We start from the raw sequence: 25,076 nt of genomic DNA on the forward strand, positions 1-25,076 counted from the left end.
CAGAAACATGTCTGTTATCAACATGGAGGACACAGAAACATGTCTGTTACATCAACATGAAGGACACATCAACATGAAGGACACAGAAACATGTCTGTTATCAACATGAAGGACACAGAAACATGAAGGACACAGAAACATGTCTGTTATCAACATGAAGGACACATCAACATGAAGGACACAGAAACATGTCTGTTATCAACATGAAGGACACAGAAACATGTCTGTTATCAACATGGAGGACACAGAAACATGTCTGTTACATCAACATGAAGGACACAGAAACATGTCTGTTATCAACATGGAGGACACAGAAACATGTCTGTTATCAACATGAAGGACACAGAAACATGTCTGTTATCAACATGAAGGACACAGAGACATGTCTGTTACATCAACATGAAGGACACAGAAACATGTCTGTTACATCAATATGAAGGACACAGAAACATGAAGGACACAGAAACATGAAGGACACAGAAACATGTCTGTTACATCAACATGAAGGACACAGAAACATGTCTGTTATCAACATGAAGGACACAGAAACATGTCTGTTATCAACATGAAGGACACAGAAACATGTCTGTTACATCAATATGAAGGACACAAACATGAAGGACACAGAAACATGTCTGTTACATCAACATGGAGGACACAGAAACATGAAGGACACAGAAACATGAAGGACACAGAAACATGTCTGTTACATCAACATGAAGGACACAGAAACATGTCTGTTACATCAACATGAAGGACACAGAAACATGTCTGTTATCAACATGGAGGACACAGAAACATGTCTGTTACATCAATATGAAGGACACAGAAACATGTCTGTTATCAACATGGAGGACACAGAAACATGTCTGTTATCAACATGAAGGACACAGAAACATGTCTGTTATCAACATGAAGGACACAGAGACATGTCTGTTACATCAACATGAAGGACACAGAAACATGTCTGTTATCAACATGAAGGACACAGAAACATGTCTGTTATCAACATGAAGGACACAGAAACATGTCTGTTATCAACATGAAGGACACAGAAACATGTCTGTTATCAACATGAAGGACACAGAAACATGTCTGTTACATCAACATGGAGGACACAGAAACATGTCTGTTATCAACATGGAGGACACAGAAACATGTCTGTTACATCAACATGGACTTTATTTATTTCCCAATCATCACCGTTTCACATTTTATACAAAATCATGAATCATTAGAAAACGTCTGATCATGTGACCCCGTCCGTCCAGCCGCTCCGCCTCACCCCAGAGGATCATGGGAAGGCATGTGTCTGACGAGACCCAGTGGACATGCCCCGCCTTGATGATGTCACTACCTGTAGTTTCTGACCAATCAAATCAGACATCACCTCCAGGAATGTAGGCCTCTATTGGCTAAACATCACTCACCCCTAGCTACATCCCTGGTTACACCATAGAGTTAGATAGAGGAATCATCTTTGTATCTGTGCCATTAGAGTCTGTGACAGCACCATTGAAGTTACAACCCATTGTAATCCCCACCCAGTTGACTACTTTAAAATGGTGGATGATGGCAATGTCCAAGGTAAAACAGGTGATATACATGATGAGTCCTCTATCTCTATGGATTAAATTCCTCGCCCAATCAGACACTGGTCTGACTGATCTGTCAATCAATTTCATCTGCCAATGTCTGAAGGCCTCAGCGAGAAGGGGCAAGGCTTGTCCACTGAGCCTTCATCTGATTGGGTAGCCAGTGAGCGACTGGGAAGCTAACGTATGCTAATGTACATGCCCAGCACACACATTTACAGCTCAGCCCACCCACCCACACACACACACACACACTTCAGAGGTCCTTGTTAGAGCGTTGCGTAGCGTTCTGGTCTTGGCACATGTACATGCAAAGCTAAAGAGTCACCTGCACAGGCGGACAGAGGGAGGGAGGGAGACAGAGGGAGGGAGGGAGGGAGACAGAGGGGGAGGGAGGGAGACAGAGGGGGAGGGAGGGAGAAACATGTATACATCCACAGACAGACAGACAGAGGCGCGCGCTGTTGAACGCTGAGAGTTTTTAATCCCACCCTCCATGTTACATGTTCCTAGCAGCACCAGAGGGGCTCTCTGATTGGTTGCTGTAGCTGTCAGTCAGTCCGTCTCCAGGATGAGTGGCGGCTGCTCTTCATTCTCATCGTCCAATCGCAGATCGCTGAGGTCATCCTCTAGTCCCGCCCCTCCCACTGCACCCGCCTCCTCACAGTAACCTGAGGAGAGGACATGGGTTAGAGGTCAGGAATCAGGGTATCCCACCAGACCAAGTGGGGGGATACCCTGCTGCTACCCAGACCAAGTGGAGGGATACCCTGCTGCTACCAGACCAAGTGGAGGGATACCCTGCTGCTACCAGACCAAGTGGAGGGATACCCTGCAGCTACCAGACCAAGTGGGGGGATACCCTGCTTCTACCAGACCAAGTGGATGGATACCCTGCTGCTACCAGACCAAGTGGGGGGATACCCTGCTGCTACCCAGTGGAGGGATACCCTGCTCCTACCCAGTGGAGGGATACCCTGCTGCTACCCAGTGGAGGGATACCCTGCTCCTACCCAGTGGAGGGATACCCTGCTGCTACCCAGTGGAGGGATACCCTGCTGCTACCCAGTGGAGGGATACCCTGCTGCTACCCAGTGGAGGGATACCCTGCTGCTACCCAGTGGAGGGATACCCTGCTGCTACCAGACCAAGTAGTGGGATACCCTGCTCCTACCCAGTGGAGGGATACCCTGATGCTACCACTGCTGTTACTGTACTACAGTACTACTACTACGTAGTGTATACAGTATAATCTTTTTTTGTTTTCTTATCCACATACTATCAAAAAAATAGGTCAAAATTGACAAATTATCCAATAGGTTATAAAAATAAAAGTGTTTTACGAGGCAAGTCAGTTAAGAACAAATTCTAATTAACAATGTCGGCCTACACCAGTCAACCCCGGGCGGAGCTGGGCTGATTATCATCATTTTATGGTTAGAAGTGGACGTGCAAAAATATACGTTTGCACCCCCATATTTGAATTTCCATGTTTGGATCAGCCCAGTCAACAAGAGGAAGAACTACATGGAAAGGCTTGTTGGATCAGCCCAGTCAACAAGAGGAAGAACTACATGGAAAGGCTTGTTGGATCAGCTCAGAGGAAGAACTACATGGAAAGGCTTGTTGGATCAGCCCAGTCAACAAGAGGAAGAACTACATGGAAAGGCTTGTTGGATCAGCTCAGAGGAATAACTACATGGAAAGGCTTGTTGGATCAGCCCAGAGGAAGAACTACATGGAAAGGCTTGTTGGATCAGCCCAGTCAACAAGAGGAAGAACTACATGGAAAGGCTTGTTGGATCAGCTCAGTCAACAAGAGGAAGAACTACATGGAAAGGCTTGTTGGATCAGCCCAGAGGAAGAACTACATGGAAAGGCTTGTTGGATCAGCTCAGTCAACAAGAGGAAGAACTACATGGAAAGGCTTGTTGGATCAGCCCAGAGGAGGAACTACATGGAAAGGCTTGTTGGATCAGCTCAGTCAACAAGAGAAAGAACTACATGGAAAGGCTTGTTGGATCAGCCCAGAGGAAGAACTACATGGAAAGGCTTGTTGGATCAGCTCAGTCAACAAGAGGAGGAACTACATGGAAAGGCTTGTTGGATCAGCTCAGTCAACAAGAGGAGGAACTACATGGAAAGGCTTGTTGGATCAGCCCAGTCAATCTTGTCGGGCAAGATTTATCTCGCTCCATCTTCTCCCACTGGGCTTCCTCTCATCACCATATTTGGTAGTGAGAGGAAACGCCGACCAGGATGCTTCACATTTATACATCATGTGAAACATCTGGCTCATTACTGAATCTGTGCAGTACTTCCCAACCCTCTCCTCGGGGACCACCAGACATTCCACATATTTGTTTTAGCCCTGAATTGGCACAAAAAGCTTCTTTCTCTATAATTTTGTGCACAAATTTGTTTACCTCCCTGTTAGTGAGCATTTCTCCTTCGCCAAGATAATCCATCCACCTAACAGGTGTGGCATATCAAGAAGCTGACTAAACAACACAGGTGCACCTTGTGCTGGGGACAATAAAAGGTCACTCTAAAATGTGTGGTTTAACCACACAACAGAATGCCACAGATGTCTCAGTTTGAGGGAGCGTGCAGTAAGGGTTTTCTGTTAGCCGGTAATTGCCGGCTTTTGGCCGATTAAATAAATTAAAAGCCGATAAATATAATCGTAGCCGGCCAAATTCTCTGGGGCTGCCCATCATGCACCCTGATTTCACGCTTCAGCACCATTCTCTCACTCCTTGCTCGCTGCCTGATCGTGTGCCTGCTGCTGAGGACAGGGAGAGAAGAGCCTTGGCCGAGGCTAATGTTGATTGCGAAGATGGAGGCCTTTTTCCTTGAAGTAAAATCTAAGTCAGAGAGTATGCCTACAGTGAAAAGCCCATGTATGGACACATTTTAATATGTAGTGGACAAAGATGAGAAAAGCGTTAGCATGGCCAAATGCAGGCTACTGTGAAACTCACCATTCAGGTAGGATGTCATTTTTAAACTTTTATTTATTTATTTTAATTGTTATTGTCGGCAAATGTGTTTTGTTTCATTCTGTTGAGACATTTTCAATGTATGCTCAGTATTTAGTTCAAGCTAATGATGGGTTAGGCCATGTCTGAATATTTTATGTCTGTTACCACTGATAACCTGAATGACCCTAGAAAGTTTTGGAAGGCTATTAAGTCTATGTCTGGTAACAGTAATGTTAATGAATTACCGTCATGTGTTTTGAAGGACTCTGTTGCTGTATATGACAAAACTGAAATGCTGAATTGTTTCAATGAGCACTTTGTATCATCTGGTAGACTGTTTGATTCAGTGTCCTCTGTACAATCCTGTGTGGATGAACCAGTGAGAGCTGGTCAAACTTTTAGCCATTCTCAGTGCAGGTGGTACATAAAGCCCTGAAATCCTTAGATCAGAGAAAGCCTGCAGGTCCTGATCTTCTTGATCCCTGCTTTTTAAATCTGGCAGCTGATTTCATAGCTGAACCACTTATATCTCTGTTCAATCTAACCCTGGAATGTAATGAAATTCCAAAGATCTGGAAATCAGCATTTGTCCTACCACTTTTAAAAGGGGGAGATCCAACACTTTTAAATAATTATAAGCCAATCTCAAAGCTGTCAACCCTGGTGAAAATACTTGAAACCCTTGTGAGTGAACAGCTAAAATAGTTTTTATTTACTAACTATATTTTATCAATGTACCAATTGGGCGTCAGGAAGAAGCATAGCACAATTACAGCAGCCATGAAGGTTTTAAATGATATCACTGAAGCCCTTGACAAAAAACAGCACTGTGTCTCACTTTTTATTGATCTCTCTAAGGCTTTTGATACAGTTGATCATGCTATACTAAGGCAGAGATTGTCGAGTGTAGGTCTTTCGGAGCATGCAGTTGCATGGTTTGCTAACTATCTGTCTGTTAAATTGTCTGTCTGTAATGGTGAGCCCCAAGGCTCTGTACTTGGTCCTCTCTTATCCACTATTTATATAAATGATTTAGACAAAAATGTCCAAAATGCACAACTTCATTTTTATGCTGATGATGCTGTTATTTACTGTTGTGCCTCGTCTCTTACAAAAGCTTTCCAGAACTTGCAAACTGCTTTTTATACTGTTCAACATACCTTGTGTTAATTGAAGCTTATCCTCAATACTGACAAAACTAAACTAATGTTGTTAGACCTCTGAACCTACCACTTATTACTACTACCTGTCAGGGCAAGACTGAGGTTGTAACCTCATATAAATATCTTGGATACTACCTGTCAGGGCAAGGAGACTGAGGTTGTAACCTCATATAAATATCTTGGAATTTTAATTGATGACGGCCTCTCTTTTAAAATGCATATTCAAATATGAAATATGGATTTTATTTTAGGAATAAGGCCCGTTTTTCTTTTGAAGCCAGAAGGAGGCTAGTATCAGCTACATTTATGCCTTTACTAGACTATGGGGATATTTTATATAGGAATGCTTCTGCTCAGTGTTTGAGATCAATTGACACTCTTCACCATGGCACTTTGAGATCTATTTTAAACTGCAAAACCCTTACGCACCACTGAGTTAGCTGGCCTTCTCTAGTCACTCGTAGGCTCAGTCACTGGTATACTTGTATTTACAAAGCCATTTTGGGATTACTACCTTTTTATTTGGGCATTTTTATTGTTCAGAAATGTGGTGGGTCGTCTCTTCGTTCGCTGGACTTTATCCTGCTAACTGTTCCAAATGTCCAAACTGAATTTGGTAAAAGGGTCCTCTGGCCATCGTCTTGGAACACCTTACAAAATACTTTTAAACTGGAAGAACTTGTCCCGATTGGTGTTTTTAAATCACTGATGAATGATCTTGAGGATGATTCCCTGACCTGACAATGTTTTTAATTTGCTGTTTTATACTCTTGTGAATTCAATGGTTTTTTACTAGATTACTTGTAGTTTTTCATGTTGTCTGTCTGTAATTTCTTTGTAATGACTTGGTGCTGCCTATCTTGGCCAGGGCGCTCTTGAAAAATAGATTTTAATCTCATTAAACTTCCTGGTTAAATAAAGGTTAAATAAAAAATAAAAAAATAAGTAGGCCTGTTGTCAAAGAAATAGTCTATCACTGTCATTTGTTGGGTACGGTAGGTACTAGTCTTTCTTGGTCATTGCTGCAATATAGCCTGTTCCAAACTTTAGTGAAGGTTATATATATATATATATATATATACCCCTGAACCCACTGTTCCCTGGTAGGCTGTCATTGTAAAGAAGAAATTGTTCTTAACTGACTTGCCTCGTTAAATAAAGGTTAAATAAATTAAAAATAAAGAAACTGCCTTGTTCAGGGCAGAAGGACATTCTCAGGGATTTGATCCAGCAACCTTTCGGTTACTGACCCAACGCTCTAACCACTAGGCTACCTGCCGGCCCAGGTTGTCCGGTGCCAATTTGACTAACGGCGCCCTGGGGTGTGTGTACCTTTCATCCCAGCAGTGTTGTAGGTCTGTGCAGTAAGGGGTCGGTCATGTGACCCCTGTTCCAGGATCTCATTGGGCGGCTCAGCACTGCCGTCTAACCTGAGGAACACAGAATGATTTAAGTTCATATACTGTATAACATTTAACAGACACTTTTATCCAAAGCTACTTTCAATGAATACATATGTGTGGCCCGAGCAGGAATGGAGCCCACGACCCTGGCATTGAAGAATGGAGCCCAGGACCCTGCGTTGTTTCATCAATGTGTCACCTGTGTTGTTTCAGTGTTACCTGTGTTGTTTCAGTGTTACCTGTGTTGTTTCACTGTTACCTGTGTTGTTTCATCAGTGTGTTACCTGTGTTGTTTCAGTGCTACCTGTGTTGTTTCAGTGTTACCTGTGTTGTTTCGCTGTTACCTGTGTTGTTTCACCAGTGTGCTACCTGTGTTGTTTCATCAGTGTGTTACCTGTGTTGTTTCAGTGTTACCTGTGTTGTTTCACCAGTGTGTTACCTGTGTTGTTTCAGTGTTACCTGTGTTGTTTCACCAGTGTGTTACCTGTGTTGTTTCAGTGTTACCTGTGTTGTTTCAGTGTTAACTGTGTTGTTTCAGTGTTACCTGTGTTGTTTCATTAGTGTGTTACCTGTGTTGTTTCATCAGTGTGTTGCCTGTGTTGTTTCAGTGTTACCTGTGTTGTTTCAGTGTTACCTGTGTTGTTTCAGTGCTACCTGTGTTGTTTCAGTGTTACCTGTGTTGTTTCAGTGTTACCTGTGTTGTTTCATCAGTGTGTTGCCTGTGTTGTTTCAGTGTTACCTGTGTTGTTTCAGTGTTACCCGTGTTGTTTCAGTGTTACCTTTGTCGTTTCATTAGTGTGTTATCTGTGTTGTTTCAGTGCTACCTGTGTTGTTTCAGTGTTACCTGTGTTGTTTCAGTGTTACCTGTGTTGTTTCATCAGTGTGTTGCCTGTGTTGTTTCAGTGTTACCTGTGTTGTTTCAGTGTTACCCGTGTTGTTTCAGTGTTACCTTTGTCGTTTCATTAGTGTGTTATCTGTGTTGTTTCAGTGTTACCTGTGTTGTTTCAGTGCTACCTGTGTTGTTTCAGTGTTACCTGTGTTGTTTCAGTGTTACCTGTGTTGTTTCATTAGTGTGTTACCTGTGTTGTTTCATCAGTGTGTTGGCTGTGTTGTTTCAGTGTTACCTGTGTTGTTTCAGTGTTACCCGTGTTGTTTCAGTGTTACCTGTGTCGTTTCATTAGTGTGTTACCTGTGTTGTTTCAGTGTTACCTGTGTTGTTTCAGTGTTACCTGTGTTGTTTCAGTGTTACCTGTGTTGTTTCATCAGTGTGTTACCTGTGTTGTTTCAGTGTTACCTGTGTTGTTTCAGTGTTACCTGTGTTGTTTCGGTGTTACTTGTGTTGTTTCAGTGTTACCTGTGTTGTTTCAGTGTTACCTGTGTTGTTTCGGTGTTACTTGTGTTGTTTCAGTGTTACCTGTGTTGTTTCATCAGTGTGTTTGTTACCTGTGTTGTTTCATTAGTGTGTTACCTGTGTTGTTTCAGTGTTACCTGTGTTGTTTCAGTGTTACCTGTGTTGTTTGTGTTACCTGTGTTGTTTCAGTGTTACCTGTGTTGTTTCATCAGTGTGTTGCCTGTGTTGTTTCAGTGTTACCTGTGTTGTTTCAGTGTTACCTGTGTTGTTTCAGTGTTACTTGTGTTGTTTCAGTGTTACCTGTGTTGTTTCATCAGTGTGTTACCTGTGTTGTTTCAGTGTTACCTGTGTTGTTTCATCAGGGTACACTCTCCCCCCTCCTGTGGGTCCAGGTTATAGAGGTACAGATATCCATCAGCTGCAGCTACCAGGAGACGAGGAATCTTTTGGATCCTACACACACACACACACACAAACTTGAATCAGACTCATCTGACTGTGTGTGCGCTTCCCAGCGTGTGAGTGTTAGAGCTTGGCGATATCTGCAAAAAGTCAGCACGATAAATTGACCCATTTAGCTGAATAACGACTAATACATTAATACTACACTATTATTAATACAACACTATTATTAATACAACACTATTATTAATACAACACTATTATTAATACAACACTATATAACAACACTATTATTAATACAACACTATTATTAATACAACACTATTATTATTACAACACTATTATTATTACAACACTATTATTATTACAACACTATATAACAACACTATTATTATTACAACACTATTATTATTACAACACTATTATTATAACACTATTATTGTTACAACACTATATAACAACACTATTATTATTACAACACTATTATCATTACAACACTATTATTATAACACTATTATTATTACAACACTATATAACAACACTATTATTAATACAACACTATTATTAATACAACACTATTATTAATACAACACTATTATTATTACAACACTATTATTAATACAACACTATTATTAATACAACACTATTATTATTACAACACTATTATTAATACAACACTATTATTATTACAACACTATATAACAACACTATTATTATTACAACACTATTATCATTACAATGCTATATTATTATTCACAGTTACTTTCCAAAAGGCCGACCTGTCCGTTAACAGGAGGGCTCTAGGCCGACTTCTCTGTTAACGGGAGGGCTCTAGGCCGACTTCTCCGTTAACGGGAGGGCTCTAGGCCGACTTGTCCGTTTTAACGGGGAGGGCTCTAGGCCGACTTCTCCGTTAATGGGAGGGCTCTAGGCCGACTTCTCTGTTAACGGGAGGGCTCTAGGCCGACTTCTCCGTTAACGGGAGGGCTCTAGGCCGACTTGTCCGTTTTAACGGGGAGAGCACTAGGCCGACTTCTCCGTTAACGGGAGGGCTCGAGGCCGACTTCTCCGTTAACGGGAGGGCTCTAGGCCGACTTCTCCGTTAATGGGAGGGCTCGAGGCCGACTTCTCCGTTAAAGGGAGGGCTCTAGGCCGACTTCTCTGTTAAAGGGAGGGCTCTATGCCGACTTCTCCGTTAACGGGAGGGCTCGAGGCCGACTTCTCCGTTAACGGGAGGGCTCTAGGCCGACTTCTCTGTTAATGAGAGGGCTCTAGGCCGACTTCTCCGTTATCGGGAGGGCTCGAGGCCGACTTCTCCGTCAAAGGGAGGGCTCTAGGCCGACTTGTCTGTTTTAACGTGGAAGGGGTCTAGGCTGACTTGTCCGTTTTAACGTGGGAGGGCTCTAGGCCGACTTGTCCATTTTAACGGGGAGGACTCTAGGCCGACTTCTCCGTTAACGGGAGGGCTCTAGGCCGACTTCTCCGTTAACGGGAGGACTCTAGGCCGACTTCTCCGTTAACGGGAGGGCTCTAGGCCGACTTCTCCGTTAACGGGAGGGCTCGAGGCCGACTACTCCGTTAGTGGGAGGGCTCTAGCCCGACTTGTCCGTTTTAACGGGGAGGGCTCAAGTCCGACCTGTCCGTTTTAACGTGGGAGGGCTCTAGGCAGACTTGTCCGTTTAACGGGGAGGGATCGAGGCCGACCTGTCCGTTTTAACGTGGGAGGGCTTTAGGCCGACTTGTCCGTTTTAACGCGGGAGGGCTCGAGGCCGACTTCTCCGTTAACGGGAGGGCTCTAGGCCGACTTCTCCGTTAATGGGAGGGCTCTAGGCCGACTTCTCCGTTAATGGGAGGGCTCTAGGCCGACTTCTCAGTTATCGGGAGGGCTCGAGGCCGACTTCTCCGTTAAAGGGAGGGCTCTAGGCCGACTTGTCCGTTTTAACGTGGAAGGGCTCTAGGCTGACTTGTCCGTTTTAACGTGGGAGGGCTCTAGGCCGACTTGTCCATTTTAACGGGGAGGACTCTAGGCCGACTTCTCCGTTAACGGGAGGGCTCTAGGCCGACTTCTCCGTTAACGGGAGGGCTCGAGGCCGACTACTCCGTTAGTGGGAGGGCTCTAGCCCGACTTGTCCGTTTTAACGGGGAGGGCTCGAGTCCGACCTGTCCGTTTTAACGTGGAAGGGCTCGAGGCCGACCTGTCCGTTTTAACGTGGGAGGGCTCTAGGCAGACTTGTCCGTTTAACGGGGAGGGATCGAGGCCGACCTGTCCGTTTTAACGTGGGAGGGCTCGAGGCCGACTTGTCCGTTTTAACGCGGGAGGGCTCGAGGCCGACCTGTCCGTTTAATGGAGAGGGCTCTAGGCCGACTTGTCCGCTTTAACGTGGGAGGGCTCGAGGCCGACTTGTCCGTTTTAACGGGGAGGGCTCTAGGCCGACTTCTCCATTAAAGGAAGGGCTCGAGGCCGACTTCTCCGTTAACGGGAGGGCTCTAGGCCGACTTCTCCGTTAATTGGAGGGCTCTAGGCCGACTTCTCCGTTAACGGGAGGGCTCTAGGCCGACTTCTCCGTTAACGGGAGGGCTCTAGGCCGACTTCTCTGTTAAAGGGAGGGCTCTATGCCGACTTGTCCGTTTTAACGGGGAGGGCTCTAGGCCGACTTCTCCGTTAATGGGAGGGCTCGAGGCCGACAATTTCCATTTTAACGGGGAGGGATCGAGGCCGACCTGTCCGTTTTAACGTGGGAGGGCTCTAGGCCGACTTGTCCGTTTTAACGTGGGAGGGCTTGAGGCCGACCTGTCCGTTTAATGGAGAGGGCACTAGGCCGACTTGTCCGTTTTAACGTGGGAGGGCTCGAGGCCGACTTCTCCGTTAACGGGAGGGCTCTAGGCCGACTTCTCCGTTAATGGGAGGGCTCTAGGCCGACATCTCCGTTATCGGGAGGGCTCGAGGCCGACTTCTCCGTTAAAGGGAGGGCTCTAGGCCGACTTGTCCGTTTTAACGTGGAAGGGCTCTAGGCTGACTTGTCCGTTTTAACGTGGGAGGGCTCTAGGCCGACTTGTCCATTTTAACGGGGAGGACTCTAGGCCGACTTCTCCGTTAACGGGAGGGCTCTAGGCCGACTTCTCCGTTAACGGGAAAGCTCTAGGCCGACTTCTCCGTTAACGGGAGGGCTCGAGGCCGACTACTCCGTTAGTGGGAGGGCTCTAGCTCGACTTGTCCGTTTTAACGGGGAGGGCTCGAGTCCGACCTGTCCGTTTTAACGTGGGAGGGCTCGAGGCCGACCTGTCCGTTTTAACGTGGGAGGGCTCTAGGCAGACTTGTCCGTTTAACGGGGAGGGATCGAGGCCGACCTGTCCTTTTTAACGTGGGAGGGCTCGAGGCCGACTTGTCCGTTTTAACGCGGGAGGGCTCGAGGCCGACCTGTCCGTTTAATGGAGAGGGCTCTAGGCCGACTTGTCCGTTTTAACGTGGGAGGGCTCTAGGCCGACTTGTCCGTTTTAACGGGGAGGGCTCTAGGCCGACTTCTCCATTAAAGGAAGGGCTCGAGGCCGACTTCTCCGTTAACGGGAGGTCTCTAGGCCGACTTCTCCATTAACGGGAGGGCTCTAGGCCGACTTCTCCGTTAACGGGAGGGCTCTAGGCCGACTTCTCCGTTAAAGGGAGGGCTCTATGCCGACTTGTCCGTTAACGGGAAAGCTCTAGGCCGACTTCTCCGTTAACGGGAGGGCTCTAGGCCGACTACTCCGTTAGTGGGAGGGCTCTAGCTCGACTTGTCCGTTTTAACGGGGAGGGCTCGAGTCCGACCTGTCCGTTTTAACGTGGGAGGGCTCGAGGCCGACCTGTCCGTTTTAACGTGGGAGGGCTCTAGGCAGACTTGTCCGTTTAACGGGGAGGGATCGAGGCCGACCTGTCCTTTTTAACGTGGGAGGGCTCGAGGCCGACTTGTCCGTTTTAACGCGGGAGGGCTCGAGGCCGACCTGTCCGTTTAATGGAGAGGGCTCTAGGCCGACTTGTCCGTTTTAACGTGGGAGGGCTCTAGGCCGACTTGTCCGTTAACGGGAGGGCTCTAGGCCGACTTCTCCGTTAAAGGGAGGGCTCTATGCCGACTTGTCCGTTTTAACGGGGAGGGCTCTAGGCCGACTTCTCCATTAAAGGAAGGGCTCTAGGCCGACTTCTCCGTTAACGGGAGAGCTCTAGGCCGACTTCTCCGTTAACGGGAGGGCTCTAGGCTGACTTCTCCGTTAATGGGAGGGCTCTAGGCTGACTTTTTCCCAGGGAAGACGTTTTAACATGTTCAGGGAATGAATGATGGATAGTTTAATGTGCAACATGATAAAATAGGATCCAGAATGATCAGATTTATTTAGTCTCTTTAGAGATTAATTTGCCTGGCTGTTTTTTTGTGAATACTGGCCTAGGCTATATAATTCACCACCTGAGGAAGTGGGAACTCAAAACACATCAGCTAGATTGCTAACTCAAAATGTGATCGTTGCTCGAACAGTAAATTGTATGTTCTCCAAAAACGTTGCTTGGTAGACATAGAGCCACTCCGTTTTCTCAGGCGCATCTCAATTACCCTACTCTGTTTGTAATGAGGAGAGGAAGTGAGGGCAGGCAGTGAGGAGAGGAAGTGAGGGCAGGCTGTGAGAAGAGGAAGTGAGGGCAGACAGTGAAACAGGGACGATACTTTCATTGCAGGAAGCAGATTAATGCACGTTACTATTGACGACCAAACAATATGGAAGAATGTTATGTTGGCTAATCCCCCAAATGACCAACGTCAGATAAACTGGGGGAGAGCAGGGCGATGTTGGGAATATGGTCCCAGCTCTAGAGTCTGGTAGAGAACGTTCTAGTGGGTGGGAGGGAATATGTTCCCAGCTCTAGAGTCTGGTAGAGAACGTTCTAGTGGGTGTGTGGGGGGGAATATGGTCCCAGCTCTAGAGTCTGGTAGAGAACGTTCTAGTGGGTGTGTGGGGGGGAATATGGTCCCAGCTCTAGAGTCTGGTAGAGAACGTTCTAGTGGGTGGGGGGAATATGGTCCCAGCTCTAGAGTCTGGTAGAGAACGTTCTAGTGGGTGGGGGGAATATGTTCCCAGCTCTAGAGTCTGGTAGAGAACATTCTAGTGGGTGTTCTTACAGGGCCAGAGCACAGATGTTCTTGTGTCCAGAGAAGGGCAGTCGTACGGTGGCGAAGGCTCGTCCCTGAGTGAACATCTCTGTCACCTGACGCACACAGAGGAGACATGGTCAGACAACACACACACACACACACACACACACACACACACCACACACTCTCTCAAAAGGAAGTCCCACTCACCTGAGAGGGCAGGTAGGTGGTGGACGCCATCAGGACCTTCCCAAAGTATCCACCCCATGTCGTCGGCTCCTCTGTTGGCCTACACACACCATGTTAATATACAGGACAACATCTCCTCTGCTGGCCTACACACACACACCATGTTAATATACAGGACAACATCTCCTCTGCTGGCCCACACACACACCATGTTAATATACAGGACAACATCTAGAATCAGACTAATGCAGCCAGGTGGGGGAGGGGGGGGGGTACTTACTTCTCTTTCTGCGTCTCTAGTTTGAAGATGTGGACCGTCTCCGTGTTACTGGATGCTGATAGGTAGAGGCCTTCCATACTGAAGGCCAGGGAACAGATAGATACACACCTAACACACACACACACACACACACACACACACACACACACACACTTCAGTGTGTCAGACTGAACTCAGCTGTAGCTCATTTAATATTGTCCACTATTAAAACACATATTACTATATAGAGTGGAATGAAGGAGAAGAAGGAGGGAGATGAAGAAGAGGGAGGGAGATGAAGAAGGAGAGAGATGAAGAAGAAGGAGGGAGACGAAGGAGGGAGATGAAGAAGGAGGGAGAAGAAGAAGAAGGAGGGAGACGAAGGAGGGAGATGAAGAAGAAGGAGGGAGACGAAGGAGGGAGATGAAGAAGGAGGAGGGAGAAGAATAAGAAGAAGGAGGGAGATGAAGAAGGAGGGAGAAGAAGAAGAAGGAGGGAGACGAAGGAGGGAGATGAAGAAGGAGGGAGACGAAGGAGGGAGATGAAGAAGGAGGAGGGAGAAGAATAAGAAGAAGGAGGGAGATGAAGAAGGAGGGAGATGAAGGAGGAGGGAGATGAAGGAGGAGGGAGATGAAGGAGGAGGGAGATGAAGAAGAAGGGAGATGAAGGAGGAGGGAGATGAAGGAGGAGGGAGATGAAGGAGGAGGGAGAAGAAGAAGAAGGAGGGAGATGAAGGAGGAGGGAGATGAAGAAGAAGGAGGGAGAAGATGAAGAAGGAGGGAGATGAAGGAGGAGGGAGAAGAAGAAGAAGGAGGGAGATGAAGGAGGAGGGAGATGAAGGAGGAGGGAGATGAAGGAGGAGGGAGAAGAAGAAGAAGGAGGGAGATGAAGGAGGAGGGAGATGAAGGAGGAGGGAGATGAAGAAGAAGGAGGGAGAAGATGAAGAAGGAGGGAGATGAAGGAGGAGGGAGATGAAGAAGAAGGAGGGAGAAGATGAAGAAGGAGGGAGATGAAGAAGGAGGGAGAAGAAGGAGGAGGGAGATGAAGGAGGAGGGAGATGAAGAAGGAGGGAGAAGAAGGAGGAGGGAGATGAAGAAGAAGGAGGGAGATGAAGGAGGAGGGAGATGAAGAAGGAGGGAGAAGATGAAGAAGGAGGGAGAAGAAGAAGTCCTACCTTTTGACTCCTCGACGGAACTCAAACAGTTTCTGTCCCTCAGGGATGGAGAACACACGAATCACCGTACCCTATCAGAAACCACCGATACATTACACACAGGATAGCTGATCCCTGATACAGCGAGGTTCCAAAACACACACTTCCAGCCGGTCCACCACTACACTGTTAATACCCATCAGATCTGCTACCATGGATGGGTCAGGGTTAAGGGTCAGGGTTAAGGGTCAGGGTTAAGGGTCAGGGTTAAGGGCCAGGGTTAAGGGCCAGGGTTAAGGGCCAGGGTTAAGGGCCAGGGTTAAGGGCCAGGGTTAAGGGCCAAGGCCAGGGTTAAGGGTTAAGGCCAGGGTTAAGGGCCAGGGTTAAGGGCCAGGGTTAAGGGCCAAGGCCAGGGTTAAGGGTCAAGGCCAGGGTTAAGGGTCAGGGCCATAGAGATGGATAGAGAATAGTATCTCTATGGTAAGGGTCAGGGTTAAGGGCCATAGAGATGGATAGAAAATAGTATCTGTATGGTAAGGGTCAGGGTTAAGGGTCGGGGTTAAGGGTCGGGGTTAAGGGTCGGGGTTAAGGGCCATAGAGATGGATAGAGAATAGTATCTATATGGTAAGGGTCAGGGTTAAGGGTCGGGGTTAAGGGCCATAGAGATGGATAGAGAATAGTATCTATATGGTAAGGGTCAGGGTTAAGGGTCAGGGTTAAGGGTCGGGCCATAGAGATGGATAGAAAATAGTATCTGTATGGTAAGGGTCAGGGTTAAGGGTCAGGGTTAAGGGTCAGGGTTAAGGGTCGGGGTTAAGGGTCGGGGTTAAGGGTCAGGGTTACGGGTCGGGGTTAAGGGTCGGGGTTAAGGGCCAGGGTTAAGGGCCAGGGTTAAGGGCCAGGGTTAAGGGTCAGGGTTAAGGGCCAGGGTTAAGGGTCAGGGTTAAAGGTTGGGCCATAGAGATGGATAGAAAATAGTATCTGTATGGTAAGGGTCAGAGTTAAGGGCCAGGGTTAAGGGCCAGGGTTAAGGGTCAGGGTTAAGGGCCAGGGTTAAGGGCCAGGGTTAAGGGCCAGGGTTAAGGGCCAGGGTTAAGGGCCAGGGTTAAGGGCCAGGGTTAAGGGTCAGGGTTAAGGGCCAGGGTTAAGGGCCAGGGTTAAGGGCCAGGGTTAAGGGTCAGGGCAGAGGGACCGGCTGACACCACCTCAGTAGTTCAGTGTAACAGTTTAAAGTGTCCCACCTTCTCCGAGGCTGTGGCCAGTTTGGTTCCGCTAGCATCAAACACCACAGCTGCTAATGGACTGTCATGGGCTGGGATCATGTTGGCTGCCCTCTGGAGACACAGTAAAACACACAGAGACTGAAACAGCACAGTTGTAGTAGAGCTAGCCATCTTCAATGTGTGTGTGTGTGTGTGTGTGTGTGTGTGTGTGTGTGTGTGTGTGTGTGTGTGTCGTACCAGGTTGACCGTGTCGAACACCTGGACCTCTCCTATTGTAGCACTGCCGGGGTAGGCCAGGTAACAGTTATCATTACTGATGGAGAGAGCACACAACCCTGGGGAGAGAACACACGGATATTACAGTAGGAGAAAACACACAACCCTGGGGAGAGAACACACAACCCTGGGGAGAACACACAACCCTGGGGAGAGAACACACAACCCTGGGGAGAGAACACACAACCCTGGGGAGAGAACACACAACCCTGGGGAGAGAACACACAACCCTGGGGAGAGAACACACGGATATTACAGTAGAATAAAACACACAACCCTGGGGAGAGAACACACAACCCTGGGGAGAGAACACACAACCCTGGGGAGAGAACACACAACCCTGGGGAGAGAACACACAACCCTGGGGAGAGAACACACGGATATTACAGGAGGAGAGAACACACAACCCTGGGGAGAGAACACACAACCCTGGGGAGAGAACACACAACCCTGGGGAGAGAACACACAACCCTGGGGAGAGAACACACAACCCTGGGGAGAGAACACACAACCCTGGGGAGAGAACACACGGATATTACAGGAGGAGAGAACACACAACCCTGGGGAGAGAACACACAACCCTGGGGAGAGAACACACAACCCTGGGGAGAGAACACACAACCCTGGGGAGAGAACACACAACCCTGGGGAGAGAACACACGGATATTACAGGAGGAGAGAAACACACAACCCTGGGAAGAGAACACACAACCCTGGGGAGAGAACACACAACCCTGGGGAGAGAACACACAACCCTGGGGAGAGAACACACAACCCTGGGGAGAGAACACACAACCCTGGGGAGAGAACACACAACCCTGGGGAGAGAACACACGGATATTACAGGAGGAGAGAACACACGGATATTACAGGAGGAGAGAACACACAACCCTGGGGAGAGAACACACAACCCTGGGGAGAGAACACACAACCCTGGGGAGAGAACACACAACCCTGGGGAGAGAACACACAACCCTGGGGAGAGAACACACGGATATTACAGGAGGAGAGAACACACAACCCTGGGGAGAGAACACACAACCCTGGGGAGAGAACACACGGATATTACAGGAGGAGAGAACACACGGATATTACAGGAGGAGAGAACACACAACCCTGGGGAGAGAACACACAACCCTGGGAAGAGAACACACAACCCTGGGGAGAGAACACACAACCCTGGGGAGAGAACACACAACCCTGGGGAGAGAACACACGGATATTACAGGAGGAGAGAACACACAACCCTGGGAAGAAAACACACAACCCTGGGGAGAGAACACACAACCCTGGGGAGAAAACACAACCCTGGGGAGAGAACACACAACCCTGGGGAGAGAACACACAATCCTGGGGAGAGAACACACAACCCTGGGGAGAGAACACACGGATATTACAGGAGGAGAGAACACAAAACTACTAAATACAATACGGTTGGATTAAACAGGTTCAGGTTCCACTAGATGTTGGAACATTGCTGAGGGGACTTGCTTCCATTCAGCCACAAGAGCACTACTGAGGTCGGGCACTGATGTTGGGCGATTAGATCCCAAAGGTGTTCAATGGGTTGGGGTCAGGGCTCCGTGCAGGCCAGTCAAGTTCTTCCACACCGATCTCGACAAACCATTTCCCATTCTGTGAGCGTGTTGAAAGTCACTGATCTCCTCAGTAAGGCCATTCTATTGCCAATGTTTGTCTATGGAGATTCCATGGCGGTGTGCTTTTAAACACCTGTCTGAAACCACTAATTTGAAAGGTTTTCCACATACATTAGTATATATATGGGTTGGGATTTAGTCCTAGGTTAAGGATTTTACCTGAGGGGTTGGGAGGTGTCTCTCTGATGGTGTGCAGGACCTTCATGTCTCTAGATGTAGTCCTAGGTTAAGGGTTTTACCTGAGGGGTTGGGAGGTGTCTCTCTGATGGTGTGCAGGACCTTCATGTCTCTAGATGTAGTCCTAGGTTAAGGGTTTTACCTGAGGGGTTGGGAGGTGTCTCTCTGATGGTGTGCAGGACCTTCATGTCTCTAGATGTAGTCCTAGGTTAAGGGTTTTACCTGAGGGGTTGGGAGGTGTCTCTCTGATGGTGTGCAGGACCTTCATGTCTCTAGATGTAGTCCTAGGTTAAGGGTTTTACCTGAGGGGTTGGGAGGTGTCTCTCTGATGGTGTGCAGGACCTTCATGTCTCTAGATGTAGTTCTAGGTTAAGGGTTTTACCTGAGGGGTTGGGAGGTGTCTCTCTGATGGTGTGCAGGACCTTCATGTCTCTAGATGTAGTTCTAGGTTAAGGGTTTTACCTGAGGGGTTGGGAGGTGTCTCTCTGATGGTGTGCAGGACCTTCATGTCTCTAGATGTAGTTCTAGGTTAAGGATTTTACCTGAGGGGTTGGTAGGCGTCTCTCTGATGGTGTGCAGGACCTTCATGTCTCTAGATGTAGTCCTAGGTTAAGGGTTTTACCTGAGGGGTTGGGAGGTGTCTCTCTGATGGTGTGCAGGACCTTCATGTCTCTAGATGTAGTTCTAGGTTAAGGATTTTACCTGAGGGGTTGGGAGGTGTCTCTCTGATGGTGTGCAGGACGTTCATGTCTCTAGATGTAGTTCTAGGTTAAGGGTTTTACCTGAGGGGTTGGGAGGTGTCTCTCTGATGGTGTGCAGGACCTTCATGTCTCTAGATGTAGTTCTAGGTTAAGGATTTTACCTGAGGGGTTGGGAGGTGTCTCTCTGATGGTGTGCAGGACCTTCATGTCTCTAGATGTAGTCCTAGGTTAAGGGTTTTACCTGAGGGGTTGGGAGGTGTCTCTCTGATGGTGTGCAGGACCTTCATGTCTCTAGATGTAGTTCTAGGTTAAGGGTTTTACCTGAGGGGTTGGGAGGTGTCTCTCTGATGGTGTGCAGGACCTTCATGTCTCTAGATGTAGTTCTAGGTTAAGGGTTTTACCTGAGGGGTTGGGAGGTGTCTCTCTGATGGTGTGCAGGACCTTCATGTCTCTGATGTAGTTCTAGGTTAAGGGTTTTACCTGAGGGGTTGGGAGGTGTCTCTCGGATGGTGTGCAGGACCTTCATGTCTCTAGATGTAGTCCTAGGTTAAGGGTTTTCCCTGAGGGGTTGGGAGGTGTCTCTCTGATGGTGTGCAGGACCTTCATGTCTCTAGATGTAGTTCTAGGTTAAGGGTTTTACCTGAGGGGTTGGGAGGTGTCTCTCTGATGGTGTGCAGGACCTTCATGTCTCTAGATGTAGTTCTAGGTTAAGGGTTTTACCTGAGGGGTTGGGAGGTGTCTCTCTGATGGTGTGCAGGACCTTCATGTCTCTGATGTTGTGGATGTACAGAGATTCCTCCAGACATACTATCAGCCTCTGAAACACACACAGGAGTCTTCAGTGTTGTAGTGTTGTAGCTAGGAGTTTAACACACCTGTCCAGACATACTATTAGCCTCTGAAACACACACAGGAGTCTTCAGTGTTGTAGTGTTGTAGCTAGGAGTTTAACACACCTGTCCAGACATACTATCAGCCTCTAAAACACACACTCCTGCTCATCATCACATATCACTGTGTGTGTGTGTGTGTGTGGTGTGTGTGTTCCTACCTGTCTGTTGAGCTTGACAGCCAGTATAGTGTTACTGTAACTATAGTTACAGATCTCCGTTCCCTTCTTGAAGTGACAGACCTTCAGCTTCCTAGGAGCCTTCAGACTGACGATCGCCACCAGACTACTGCTGAACAGACGCTCTACAATACACACATCCTCTGTGTCCGCTGAGCGTGCGTGCACACACACACACACACATTAGTACCAAACAGTATAACCCTGTTGCTCTAATATTCTAGAGAGCTATTCCATATTATAGTGATCCTACATTAACAGTGGGGATGATGACTGTATGGACTGTGAGTGGAATACATGTCTGTGGTACATGTACAGTGCCTTCAAGAAAGTATTCAGACCCCTTGACTTTTTACACATTTTGTTATGTTACAGCCTTATTTCTAAAATGGATTACATTTTCCCCTCATCAATCTACACACAACACCCCATAACGACATCACAATACCCCATAATGAGAAAGCAAAAACATATTTTTTTTTTATTTCTGCTAACTAAGCGAAAACTGTTTTTTTTCTAGAAATGTTTGCAAATGTAAAAATAAATAAAAGTTTCTTTAGCATTGAAGGTCCCCAAGAACACAGTGGCCTCCATCATTCTGAAATGGAACAAGTTTGGAACCACCAAGACTCTTCCTAGACCTGGCCGCCCGGCCAAACTGAGCAATCGGTGGAGAAGGGCCTTGGTCAGGTCGACTAAGAACCTGATGGTCACTCTGACAGAGCTCCAGAGTTCCTCTGTGGAGATGAAAGAACCTTCCAGAAGGACAACCATCTCTGCAGCACTCCACTAATCAGGTCTTTATAGTAGAGTGGCCAGACGGAAGCCACTCCTCAGTAAGAAGGCACATGACAGCCCGCTTGGAGTTTGCCAAAAGGCACCTAAAGGACTCTCAAACCATGAGAAACAAGATTCTCTGGTCAGATGAAACCAAGATTGAACTCTTTGGCTTGAATGCCAAGCGTCAGGGGCTGGGAGACGAGTCAGGATCGAAGGAAAGATGAACAGAGAAAAGTGCAGAGAGGTCCTTGATGAAAAGCCCTGAGGGCTCTGGAGCAGGTTAAGACTGGGGCGAAGGTTCACCTTCCAACAGGACAACAACCCTAAGCACACAGCCAAGACAACGCAGGAAGAGTTTCGGGACAAGTCTCTGAATGTCCTTGAGTGGCCCAGCCAGAGTCTGGACTTGAACCAGATTAAACATCTCTGGAGAAACCTGAAAATAGCTGTGCAGCAACGCTAACCATCCAACATGACAGAGCTTGAGAGGATCTGCAGAGGAGAATGGGAGAAACTCCCTAAATACAGGTGTGCCAAGCTTTTAGCGTGATACCCAAGAAGACCTGAGGCTGTAATCGCTGCCAAAGGTGCTTCAACAAAGTACAGAGTAAAGGGTCTGAATATTTATGTATTGTGATGTCATTATGGGGTATTGTGATGTCATCATGGGGTATTGTGATGTCATTATAGGGTATTGTGATGTCATTATAGGGTATTGTGATGTCATTATGGGGTATTGTGATGTCATTATGGGGTATTGTGATGTCATTATGGGGTATTGTGATGTCATTATGGGGTATTGTGTGTAGATTGATGAGGGGGAAAAAACTATTTAATACATTTTAGAATAATTCTGTAATGTAATAAAACGTGGAAAAGGTCAAGGTAAATATATAGCCATTCCATATTACTGTAAAACAACATTAAGAGTGATGGTTATGACTGTGTGGTATCTAGTAAGTGCAGTATTTCATATATATATATATATATACACATACAAACACGTCATAAATCCATATGATATTGATACTCACTACATTCATAAATCTGCTCCAACTTGTCCACAGACGATAGGGAGAAGAACTTGTAGCCTGATTTGGTTCCAACAGCTAAAGACCTGGAGAGAGGACACACACGTTAGAACAGATACCTGACTTGATGAGAGAGAGAGACAGGCTGGTGACACAGGCCTGACCGAGGGGAGAGAGACAGAGACAGGCTGGTGACACTGGCGTGACCGAGGGGAGAGAGAGAGACAGGCTGGTGACACTGGCCTGACTGAGGGGAGAGAGACAGAGACAGGCTGGTGACACAGGCCTGACCGAGGGGAGAGAGACAGAGACAGGCTGGTGACACTGGCCTGACCGAGGGGAGAGACAGAGACAGGCTGGTAACACTGGCCTGACCGAGGGGAGAGAGACAGAGACAGGCTGGTGACACTGGCCTGACTATGACAGTGTGTGTTTGAGTGACATTGGGTCACACGGTGTGTGTTGCAATCCCACTACCCAGAAAGACCAGAGTGGTCAGCAATGGCATCCACTTTCACAGACTCCACCAGGGACGGGTAGAAATCACCAAACACCATCAAGATCAATGTATCAAAACACCACCAAGATCAATGTATCAAAACACCACCAAGATCAATGTATCAAAACACCACCAAGATCAATGTATCAAAACACCATCAAGATCAAAAATAAACTACTAAATACTAAATACATTGATTTCCGCTCTTCTCACTAAACAGCAAATGATTGCGTCTTGTTATTATATTTAGGCCTAGCTGCCTGTTTTTTTGTTCTGAATAAAAGTGACATCATATTTTCCCCAAGGCTACTACACGGCTCCTTTTGCCTTCTTGCAATGCAATACTTCAACGTTGATTCAATTATTAGTTTCAGGGGTTTTTGTGAGGTCAATACACCATTTCTCTAGAGAGAAATTAAATAATTTACGAGAGAAGTCAAATAGGCTAGTGGCTGGAGCGTTGGGCCAGTAACTGAAAGGTTGCTGGATCGAATCTCTGAGCTGACAAGGTAAAAATCTGTCGCTCTGCCCCTGAACAAGGCAGTTAACACACTGTTCCCTGGTAGGCCGTCATTGTAAATAAGAATTTGTTCTTAACTGACTTGCCTCGTTAAATAAAGGTTCAATTTTAAAAGATGCTGGGAGTTGAAGTTTTATGCAAATATCCAACCAAGTTAAACTGTTCTTTTCCATCTGGGAAACAAATGGATTCACTCTGCGCTTGTACGCCTGCTAAGTTAGGTTAGATACACACAGACCAAGGATGTATATAAACCCTGCTGATGCTATGTATTGGCCATTGAGAAGCTTTAAGCCATATTGGCACTCCTCAGTAGGAGCAGATCTCCATTGGAAATAATGGAATTCTACAGTATTTACATTAAAGGTTTCAAGGACAACATTACATGTGTTTAAGTATTTGTTGTTGTTGTAGTGGGGACAGTAGCATTAGAACTTTGTATCATTTATTAGTAATTTCCTATGCGGACCTGACAGAGACAGTGGAATATTTTCAATGTTTTGGCAATTGAATGTGCACAATTTTTGTCTTTGGTATTTCCATTAAAAGGCGCTAATCATTTGAATGTAATTATTTTATAATGCATTTAATATAAACATTTAAAAAAAGAATCAAAACAGGTTTTTTTTTAAATAATGAACGGAAACGACCTCAAAAAGCTCAGCACACTTAAACAGTTTATTTGATTTAACCAGGCAAATCAGTCAAGAACAAATTCCTATTCACAATGACGGCCTACACCGGCCAAATCGGGGATTTGTGCACAGCTCTATGGGACTCCCAATCACGGCCGGATGTGATACAGCATTAGTACATACGCATGGTCTAAAGTTTACGGGAGGATAAGCACATTCTCAAGTCAAGTTCAGTTTGACGACTGTGCGTGAAAACTGGTACACGCATGTTTAGGGCCATATTCTGTGAATGTGTAGCGTTTATACATGAGGGCCCAGGTGAACCGTAGCTTTCTGGGCAGAGAGGAGATCTCGCCTTTTCATCGTCCTTTGCCCAGATATTGGTTCAGGTATCAATACACTTTATCATATTAAGGAATGATCCCCTCGCCTTTTTGTGTTAGACAACTAGTTTATGCTTCTTGTTTATCCAGGCACTTTAGCTAGCTGGCTGGTTAGCGTTTTAGCTGGCTGACGACATGGATGCTAAAGTAGGCAACATGATCAGACAGCTTGTCAGCTAACTAGCATCTCTCCCCGGCCCTCCTCTCCCTTCTCCCCGACCCTCCTCCCCGGCCCTCCTCTCCCCGGGCCTTCCTTACGTGTTGTCCTGGTTAAAGTTGGCGAAGAGGAGCTGGCTACAGCCGGTCTCCCCGCTCTGACTAGCCAAGTTCATGGGCCCGGCACCATCTAATCCAGCCGTGTGAGAAAGCAGCAGTCGGGTAGGTTGTGGATAGTAACTGGGTGAGAGTGAAGTTGGCCTGTATTCATGGAGCCATCTCGCTGTTCTCTTGTTGTTGTTGTTTTCTCCGTCGCTGTTGCCCCCTCTCTCTGCGCATGGGCGGTAGCAGGGT

General features: G+C 46.9%; 1 protein-coding gene across 3 annotated transcripts; it reads right to left on the minus strand.

Annotated features, from left to right (window-relative positions):
• Positions 1-1,162: 1,162 nt before the first annotated feature.
• LOC139421690 (WD repeat domain, phosphoinositide interacting 2) lies at positions 1,163-25,076 on the minus strand. Of its 3 annotated transcripts, XM_071172789.1 has the most exons (13): positions 24,825-25,076; positions 22,533-22,615; positions 20,701-20,870; positions 20,370-20,466; positions 17,075-17,172; positions 16,856-16,948; positions 15,635-15,705; positions 14,482-14,589; positions 14,223-14,301; positions 14,040-14,125; positions 8,842-8,949; positions 7,075-7,172; positions 1,163-2,266 (listed from the first exon to the last, which is right to left on the minus strand). In XM_071172789.1, the coding sequence occupies exons 1-13, from the start codon at positions 24,896-24,898 to the stop codon at positions 2,151-2,153; spliced, it is 1,281 nt and encodes a 426-aa protein (XP_071028890.1). In that variant the 5' UTR covers positions 24,899-25,076; the 3' UTR covers positions 1,163-2,150. The 3 variants fall into 3 exon arrangements, with proteins under 3 accessions (XP_071028890.1, XP_071028889.1, XP_071028888.1); XM_071172788.1 differs by lacking the exons at positions 20,370-20,466; positions 20,701-20,870; positions 22,533-22,615; positions 24,825-25,076 and adding an exon at positions 20,051-20,104; XM_071172787.1 differs by lacking the exons at positions 20,370-20,466; positions 20,701-20,870; positions 22,533-22,615; positions 24,825-25,076 and adding an exon at positions 18,931-18,976.

Source organism: Oncorhynchus clarkii, chromosome 12 (assembly GCF_045791955.1).
Source record: "Oncorhynchus clarkii lewisi isolate Uvic-CL-2024 chromosome 12, UVic_Ocla_1.0, whole genome shotgun sequence".
Lineage (NCBI taxonomy): Eukaryota > Metazoa > Chordata > Actinopteri > Salmoniformes > Salmonidae > Oncorhynchus > Oncorhynchus clarkii.

Bases quoted from the DNA above. Each gene is read 5' to 3' on its own strand.
- LOC139421690 (XM_071172789.1), bottom strand. From the start codon at position 24,898: ATGAACTTGGCTAGTCAGAGCGGGGAGACCGGCTGTAGCCAGCTCCTC. The intron at 14,126-14,222 runs GTGAGTGGGACT...TGTGTGCGTCAG, and splicing joins CCACCTACCTGCCCTCTCAG to GTGACAGAGATGTTCACTCA. The intron at 7,173-8,841 runs GTAACACTGAAA...TGTGTTCCTCAG, and splicing joins ACCCTGATGAAACAACACAG to GTTAGACGGCAGTGCTGAGC.